This window comes from Oratosquilla oratoria, unplaced genomic scaffold (genome assembly GCF_046742065.1).
Source record: "Oratosquilla oratoria isolate Oo_2021 unplaced genomic scaffold, ASM4674206v1 SCAFFOLD151, whole genome shotgun sequence".
NCBI classification, from domain to species: domain Eukaryota; kingdom Metazoa; phylum Arthropoda; class Malacostraca; order Stomatopoda; family Squillidae; genus Oratosquilla; species Oratosquilla oratoria.
The window spans coordinates 157501-167500 of NW_027467506.1; the positions used below are offsets into that span (position 1 = coordinate 157501).

General features: G+C 35.3%; 1 protein-coding gene across 1 annotated transcript in view; it reads right to left on the reverse strand.

Moving 5' to 3' along the window:
• Positions 1–9755: 9755 nt before the first annotated feature.
• LOC143022726 (uncharacterized) overlaps positions 9756–10000 on the reverse strand; it is a 932-nt gene continuing 687 nt past the window's right edge. Inside the window, exon 2 of the mRNA XM_076181073.1 lies at positions 9756–9863. Coding sequence (XP_076037188.1) covers positions 9756–9863 — 108 coding nt within the window. The remainder of the gene's footprint in view (positions 9864–10000) is intronic.

The following is a 10000-nucleotide window of genomic DNA, read 5'->3' on the forward strand; positions in this document are numbered from 1 at the left end:
GTCTCAGCGCCCTTGGTAGCGTTCTTCCATGATCTTTAGGTCTTGGTGGAATCGTTCTCCTTGTTCGTCACTCACAGCCCTAGGTTGTCAGGGAACTGATCAAGGTGGCTGTTCAAAAAATGAAGATTGATGCTCGTGTTGCACCCGAGATCACGAAAAGCGAGGAGCATTCTGTTCACAAGTTCACTGTAGTTCTCCGCCTTATTGTTTCCAAGGAAGTTCTGAACGACTGCCACAAAGGATAACCATGCTGCCCTTTCTAAAGCGGTCATCTTAGCAACAAACTGATCATCACGAATTAGGGTTCGAATCTGTGGGCCATCAAACACGCCTGCTTTGATCTTCTCAAATGATAACCCTGGTAAAGCTGTGATGATATGTTGGAAACATTCACCTTCGGTTTCCAGTGCCTTGACAAATTGTTTCATCAAACCTAATTTGATGTGAAGAGGAGGAAAGATGATCTTATCTCTGTTTACAATTGGGTCTTGTATGATATTTGGCATGCCTGCTTCAAGGGTGTCACGAATAGGCCAGTCCTTCTGGACCCAATGTCTGTCTCGTGCTCGGCTGTCCCACATACAGAGGAAACATGGAAACTTGGTGAAACCTTTCTGTTGTCCAAGAAGAAAGTTGACCATCTTTAAGTCTACACAAATTATCCAATTGTGCTCATGATACTTTAATAAGTCCATGACCATTCTCATATCATCATAGTCTTCCCGCAAAATGCACTGAGTGACCGACAGGTACTGCTCCATAAACATTGCCATTATGTAAAAGAACACACTTTAGACTGCTTTTTGAACTGTCTAAAAAGAGTCTCCATTCAGCAGGACTATAGTAAGGTACACCCAGTTCTTTGAGAAGCCCTGGGATGTCATGGCAGTAAACAAACTGTCTGTCTTTTGAAAAGAAGGTCACAAAAAGCTGGTCACGCTTTCTGAAATATGATACTTTAACAGAGTGATCAACAAAATTTCTGCCTTGTAATCTTGATGCCAAAAGCTCTGCTGCTTTCTTTGAAAGACCTAAATCCCGCACTAAATCATTCAGTTCAGCCTGGGGAAGAGGCTTAGGGACGGGGAAAGGTTCAGTGTCTGAAGAACAGTCCTCCGATTGTGAACACTTTTCTGACAATTCACTGTCACAACTGTCTTGCTGGCTTGTATCATGTCCAATGTCTTTATCGTCCAATGAAGGCAAGCCTTTGAAAACTGGAACAGGTACTTCTTCAGAGTGCGGAACAGGCCGAATAGCTGAGGGAATGTTCGGATACGTAATCTTATGTCGGTTTTTCTTCCCAACACCCGTTGTGTTTACCATGCAGAAATAACAGTCAGTTACATGGTTGGTGGGTTCGCGCCAAATCATTGGAACTCCAAAAGGCAGACCTTTGCGTTTTCCTTTGGTCCAGTCTCGAAGCATTTCCTCACAATTGTGGCACACAACATGAGGAGCCCATTGCTTGTCTTGATCACCAAGATGAACTTCAAAATATGCCTTGTAGGCACGCTTGACGAACGAGGATATGTTACGTCTCTGACGATTGAGTGTGTAGCATCCACATATGTAGCAGAAGGCATCAGGCTTGTTTCTGCAATGATGTCTCATTCTGGAAGCCATGTTTGAACTGAAACAAAAGAAGAATGATCAAAATATTAGAAGCTATCTATATATATAGACGTTAAAATGCTTATACATGGTTTACGCAAGTTCACATATGTACAATTTCATTAACCTCAAATTGCATACAAACTAGAGCTTGTAGAGAAAAACTGATTTCAGATTTGAAATCAGCGCCTAAAACTCTTTCAAAATCCGTTAAAATATCCAATGCAACTCAAAGTTACTGAAAAAGTGTTCCCCTGTGTAATAATAGTGATAATGATAATGATAATGATAATAATAATAGTAATAATAATAATAATAATAATAATAATAATAATAATAATAATAATAATAATAATAATAATAATAATAATAATAATAATAATAATAATAATAATAATAATAATAATAATAATAATAATAATAATAATAATAATAATAATAATAATAATAATAATAATAATAATAATAATAATAATAATAATAATAGTAATAATAATAATAGTAATAGTAATAGTAATAATAATAATAATAATAATAATAATAATAATAATAATAATAATAATAATAATAATAATAATAATAATAATAATAATAATAAATAATAATAATAATAATAATAATAATAATAATAATAATAATAATAATAATAATAAATAATAATAATAATAAAATAATAATAATAATAAAAATAATAATAATAGTAATAATAATAATAATAATAATGGTAACAATAATGATAATAATAATAATAATAATAATAATAATAATAATAATAATAATAATAATAATAATAATAATAATAATAATAATAATAATAATAATAATAATAATAATAATAATAATAATAATAATAATAATAATAATAATAGTAATAATAATAATAGTAATAGTAATAGTAATAGTAATAATAATAGTAATAATAATAATGATAATAATAATAATAATAATAATAATAATAATAATAATAATAATAACAATAATAATAATAATAATAATAATAATAATAATAATAATAATAATAATAATAATAATAATAATAATAATAATAATAATAATAATAACAATAATAATAATAATAATAATAATAATAATAATAATAATAATAATAATAATATAATATTAATAATAACAATAATAATAATAATAATAATAATAATAATAATAATAATAATAGTAACAATAATGATAATAATAATAATAATAATAATAATAATAATAATAATAATAATAATAATAATAATAATAATAATAATAATAATAATAACACTAATGATAATAATAATGATGAAAATAACAATATTAATAATAATAATAGTAATAATAATGATAATGATAATAGTTATATTGATGATAATAATAATGATAATAATAATAATAATAATAATAATAATAATTTTAATAATAATAATGATAATGATAATAATAATAATAATAATAATAATAATAATAATAATAATAATAATAATAATAATTGAACCACGAACGATCATCGTTGAGCGATAATCGCACCGAGGAAAAAGTACCGTATCCCCGGTCGGTAAGACGCTCTGTGCCGCCCGGTAGCCCAGTGGATAGCGTGTCGAACTCACGAGAGGGTGGTCGTGAGTTGGATTCCCGGGAACCACTGCAGCCTATGTCGCGTTGGTTCTCGACAGCCCTGACCAAGCTCAATCTTCCAAGGGTTTCTCACTTCCCGCGGCGTGGGAGTCGGATGGTGAGAGAGTGAGTGAGTTAATCCTGTGGGATTGTCGTCACCAAGCAATTTTATTCAGCTGAGGGAAACCTCGTGGTCCCAAGGAAGCACTTAATCCTATTTTTTGGGGGGCTGAAATATCAAATGCACTTTGGGCTTTGCAATTGCTCGACTTTGGGCTTAACAGAAAAGTACCATTTTGGGTAAAAATGTCCATTTTGTCTATTCTTCTAATTATCCTTTTTCAATACAATTTTCTTGTTTTTACTATTTCATTTTTTGGGCTAAAAAATAAAAATGCACTTTGGGCTTAAAAGAAAGGTGCCATTTTGGGCTAAAAATGTCCATTTCTGTCTATTTGTTTCTATTTCTATTTAATTTTCTTGTTTTTCTTTTCTTTTTTTCTTTTTTGGGCTAAAACATCAAATGCACTTTGGGCTTAAAAGAAAGGGGCTAGAAATGTCCATTTTGTTTACTTTTTCTTATCGATGGGAATTGAGTGAACGTTTTGGGCTTGGTTCACCTCCTCCAGGTATGGACGTCGCTCCTGGTCCGGAACCATGCAGGAGGCGTTCTCCACTGTCGTCGGGAGGGTGGGCTTGCCCTCCACGACTCGACGTCACTCCTGGTCCGGAACCAGGCCGGAGGTGTCCGCCATTGCGGGGCGACTGGGCTCGACCTCTGGTCCGGGCAACGCTCTCCTGAGTCCCGAGTCGCCCTGTGGTATAGCCTGCGGGGGCTCGTGTCTTTCTGAAGCTAGGAGGAGGAGGAAGTGATAGCTGGTTCCTCACATACCGAAGAAGATGAAGAGACATCGTCGTCCTCTTCTTCTTCTTCGTCTTCGTCGTGCACCCAGCAAGCGAAAGCGAGCCTTCCTTCTTCGAGGACTTTTCGCTTGCGGATGCAAAATAGGCAGTGGGCGGGGCTGACGCTGTACCAGTAGTCGTCCGTGAGGAGTTCTTCCTTCCTTGCCCCTGGAGCTTCTGGGAGCACCTCTTGAAGTGTCCCTGGGGTCCTGCTGGCGTCTTCTCTCGACTCCATCCTTGGGCTTGTAAGTGGGCTTGATTCCTCCTCCTTGCGGGCGATAGACTTCGGAGGAAGTCTTCGCCAGGCAAGGGCTCGAGGCCTGTAACAGGCTCTCCTCCAGGAAAGGGCGCCGTCGTTGAACATAATCCCTTCCACAATTCAGGCCTTCCATGGAATCGAGGCTCAGCAGGTGTGACTCCGCCTGTCGCATCTCGGTTTTGCTGCCGATGCTGATGGTCAGTCGCGGTCGGGCGAGTGGTGCACAAAAGTCGAAATTTCTTGAAGAGGGGGAGCATAAAACTCGGTGGTTCATAACTGTAGGGGGGCCTCTTTGCATTCCCAAAAGGATATGGGAAAGGAGACATAATGGTTAAAAAAGAAAAGTTATTTCAAATAAAGGTATGCTTAGATAACGATAGTCTAAATCACCAAATGAACTGAAACAAAGTATGATTTACAACAGGAGAAAAAAAAAATTGCAGAAATTAGGAGGTCAGTTTGTATAATCATATCCTCAGACGTATGACGTCTTCAAATGTATTTTCTTATATATATATATATGTATATGTATGTATATATGCGAAAAAATCACAAAAACACTTGATTCACAAGATGTGTAATAAAACCACTTGGAAAATAGAATGAAAGGTGACCGAATGTTTTCGTCTATTTTAGAAAATGTCTTAAATAGACAAAACGTTCGGTCACCTTTCATTTTATTTTCCAAGTGGTTTTATTACACACACACACACACACACACACACACACACACACACATACATATATACACACACACATACATACGCACACAAAAACATACACACACACACACATACATATATACGCACACACATATATATATATATATATATATATATAATATATATTTAAATATATATATATATATGTATATACATTACACACAGTAACCCACAGTCGGAGAAAGAATAAACATCGAATAAAGAAAAATCCTATATTTAGGCTATAAACTGTAGCCCTCTTCAGGATAGCCGAAATATAGGATTTTTGTTTATTGGAAGTTTATTATTTCTCCGACTGTGGGTTGCGGTGTGTAATTTACAAATGTTCTACTACATTTCTGTTTAGAAAATGTATATACATATATATATGTATATATATACACATATATATATATGTGTATATATATATGTGTATATGTGTATAATATATATAATGGGTGATTTCAATTTTACTGACATTGATTGGATGACCCTTGAACATGGCCATATAGGTAGTCGCTTGATTGATTTTCTTGGTGACAATTACTTAATTCAGCATGTAAAAGAGAGCCCACAAGATATGGAAACTTACTCGATTTATTGATCACTAGCCGCGAAAGCATGGCAACTGATGTAGAAGTCGGTGAATCTGTTGCAAATAGCGATCACAACTTAGTCAGATTCAAACTCCTAAACAATTTTAGAATAGATACTTGTGCTTCTAAAATACCCGATTTCAGTAAAGCTCAGTTCATAGAACTACGTCAGGAGCTTCAGCTTACAGATTGGGAGGACAAATTAAACGAAAGGCTGTAGATCAGATGTGGGAAATATTTCAAAATACGCTCACTAAGATGATTCAAACTTACATTCCTTTTAAGGACAGACGTCCCCCAAATCAGGCTCGCCCAAAGTGGCTCGACAAAGAAACTGAAAAAAGTATTGCTAAAAAGAGACAGGCTTATAAGAAATATAAGTGCTCGGGTGCATCTAATGACTATGAAAGTTATGTATCAATACAGAGAGATTTAAAAAAGACAATAAGAAAAAGAAAACGACAATACGAAATGAACATCGCTGAGAAATCCAAAGAGAATCCCAAAGAATTCTATAGTTACATTAGAGATAAAAAGGTTGTTAGGAATCACATTGGTCCACTATTATCTGCTGACGGTCAACTTGAATATTCAAATGAAGGAATGTGTAATCTCTTAAACAATTATTTTAGCTCGGTATTCGTAAACGAAACACCTCAAAGTGAATTCCAAACTGAAACCTGTGAAAAGTCTGGGGTAAACTTACTCACTACGGTAAATATAACAAAAGAAACAATTAAAAGGTGTATAGACAAACTCAAAGTTAATAAAAACACCAGGGCATGACGGTTGGCATCCAAGAATCTTAAAGGAAATGAAAAATGAGATTGTTGTTCCATTAGAAATTATTTTCAAGAAATCCATCATATCCGGAGATGTCCCAAGAGAATGGAAGCTAGCTAACGTTACTCCCATATTCAAAAAAGGTGACAAAAAGAAACCAAATAACTATAGGCCTATTAGTTTGACTTCGATCGTAGGAAAAATAATGGAAACTATCATCAGAGATGCTATCGAATATCATTTAGAAAGTAACCGTTTGATAAATGATAGCCAACATGGTTTCAGACGGAAACGTTCTTGCGTGACTAACTTACTCGAATTCTACAACACAGTTGTCTCGAATTATGACAAAAAAAAACGAAACAATATTGATTTAATATATCTAGACTTTGCAAAAGCTTTTGATACCGTCTCACACGAAAGACTACTTACTAAATTAGCTTTGCATGGAATAAGTGGTAGCTATTAGGTTGGACTAGTAATTGGTTGAATGGTCGAAAACAGAGAGTTGTTTTAAATGGAAAAACTTCTGGATGGAAAAGTGTTGCAAGTGGAGTTCCTCAGGGTTCCGTTCTTGGGCCACTTCTATTCATAGTATATATAATGATATAGACCATGGACTAAAATCTACTGTTTCCAAATTTGCTGATGATACAAAACTGTGCGGAGTGGCAAATGATCACTCAAACCAATTAGATATTCAAGAAGATTTAGATAAATTACAGCAATGGTCTGAAAAGTGGCTAATGAAATTTAACACAAGTAAATGCAAGGTAATGCACATAGGTAAAAATAACAGCAAGTACGATTACAAGTTATTTGGAAATTCGTTAACAAAAGTGGATAGTGAAAAAGATCTCGGCGTAATTATCAGTAACGACCTCAAATCATCCAAGCAGTGTATTTCAGCCTCTGAGAAAGCAAATAAGATTCTGGGATTGATTGCGCGATCTTTTGATTTCAAAAGTCCATCACTCATTAACAAGCTATATAAATCGTTAGTTCGTCCACATTTGGAATATGCTGTTTCCGTATGGTCACCGAATCTCATTAAAGACATTGACAGACTGGAAAAAGTACAACGGCGAGCCACAAAAACTGATTCCAAATATCAAAAATAAATCATACGAAAATCGACTTAAGCACATGAATCTGTTTTCCCTAAAAAAGCGTAGACTCAGAGGTGACTTGATACAGGTCTTTAAGATTTTAAAGGGAATTGACAACATCAAAAGTGACCAAATTTTCACATTGAATGAGAATCAGACAAGAAACAATGGTCTCAAACTATCCGGAAATAGATTCAATTTGGAAGTAGGTAGAAACAACTTTGCCAACCGTGTAGTTAATGAATGGAATAAACTTCCTGCACAGGTAGTGCAATGTAGTTCAGTTCGAAGCTTTAAGAATCATTTAGATAAATACCTAAGTAAGATGCTGTAATTATTATAATTTATGTTATATTATTTGTTTTTGTTTTGTTATAATTTGTCTGTCTGATTTTCATTTATTATTAGTTATATGTCAATTTATTATCATTTACTATTTACCTGTTTGTTTGTTATTCAACTATACCAATGCATTTATTTATGTATTTTAATTGTTATTTACATTGTTATAGTTTTAATTTATTATTAATATGATTTTTTTTTTTTTTTTTTTTTTTTTTTTTTTTTTTTTTTTTTTTTTTTTTTCATCCGACCTAGATATGGATCAAAAGGTCTCCTGTCGGCATGCTTTGCCTTTGTAATCCTTTGTAATCCTTATCAGTGTTTTATATCATATATATATATATATATATATATATATATATATATATATATATATATGTGTGTGTGTTAGTGGTGTGTGTGTGTGTGTGTGTGTGTGTGGGTGTGTGTGTGTGTGTGTGTGTGTGTGTGTGTGTGTGTGTGTGTATGTAATATATATATATATATATTATATATATATATGTATATATATATATAATACACACAAAAACACACACACACACATACACACACATACACACACACACACGTACACACACACACACACACGCACACACACATACACACACACACACACACACACACACACACACCGCTCGGTGGCGGATTGGTAAAGCACTGGCCTCACAAGCCAGAGTACCGGGGTTCGATTCCCCGGCCGGGCGGAGATAAGTTGGGTTTGTCTCCTTTCACCTAGCAGTGAGTAGGTATGGGACGTTAGTCAAGGAGTTGTGACCTTGCTGTCCCGGTGTGTGGTGTGTGAGTGGTCTCAGACCTACCCAGAGATCGGCAAATAATGAGCTCTGAGCTCACTGCCGTAGGGTGGTGTCTGGCTGTCTCGACAGAGACTGCAGCAGATCCGAGGTGAATACACACACACACACACACACACGCACACACACACACACACACACATATATATACACACACACGCACACACACACACACACACACACATACACACACACACAATCGCACACACACACAATCTCACACAGACACACGCACACACACACCCACGCGCGCGCACAGACACACACACACACACACATAAATATACATATATATATATATATATGTATATTATCCATCTGGACAGATGAGGATAGGAGGGTGGTAAAGAAACACACAAGTCAGAGATGAGTTTATTTCTCTAACGTTTCGGCTACTTACACCTTCTTCAGAGAGACTAAGTAGTACAAGGGGGTTACAAGATTATATATCGTCCGGAGGACGTCTCCTAGTTAATGGCCCTGTGGACGACCGGGCCGCTGACGATTGATCCGTGGATGGTTGGTCCGCTGAGGATTGATCCGCGGACGATTGATCCGCTCTATGTTCCGCTTCCTCATTTTCCTTTGGCCAGTCGTGTACTGCTAATTCCGCCCCTATTTTGGACCAACTGATAAACCCTTTTCTATTATTTATACATTCTTCCTTATTAATATATGCTGCTTCCATTGCTTTCCTGATTTTCTTACTCATTCCTGTGTGAATTGTTTTTATGGTATTCCAGTCCGGTAGATGTCCATACTCCTCTGCGTGTACTACTATAGCATTTGATGTTCTGTGATTTCTTAAGTCTGATTTGTATTGTGTCATTCTTACCTTAGTCCCCTTACTCGTTTCTCCATAGTAGGCTCGTTGGCAATCACCACATGGAATTTTGTACACTGTGCTTTCTTTGTTGACCTGATCAGTCCTGATCTCACCTTTATGACCGACCAAGTCTTTAATCTTCTGTCCTGAAGTGACGGCAATATTAATTCCTGCTTTTTGTAAGTATTTGGTAATGTTGTTGGCTGTTTTTGAATTAGGAAGTACTAGAAATTTTCTTGTGTCTCTGTCCGTATTTTGTCTCCTGTCGTTTTTTCGTCTCATTATTCCTTTTGCTTTGTGTTTTAGTTTTAATATTAATCCCCTTGGGTAACCCAGTTTCATGAATGAATCCATAATGTATTTATTCTCTTCTTCTAAATGTTCCTGGCTGCAAATTCTTAATGCCCTCAAGAAGAATCCTATTATTACGCCTGATTTTGTCCTGTCATTGTGTGCAGA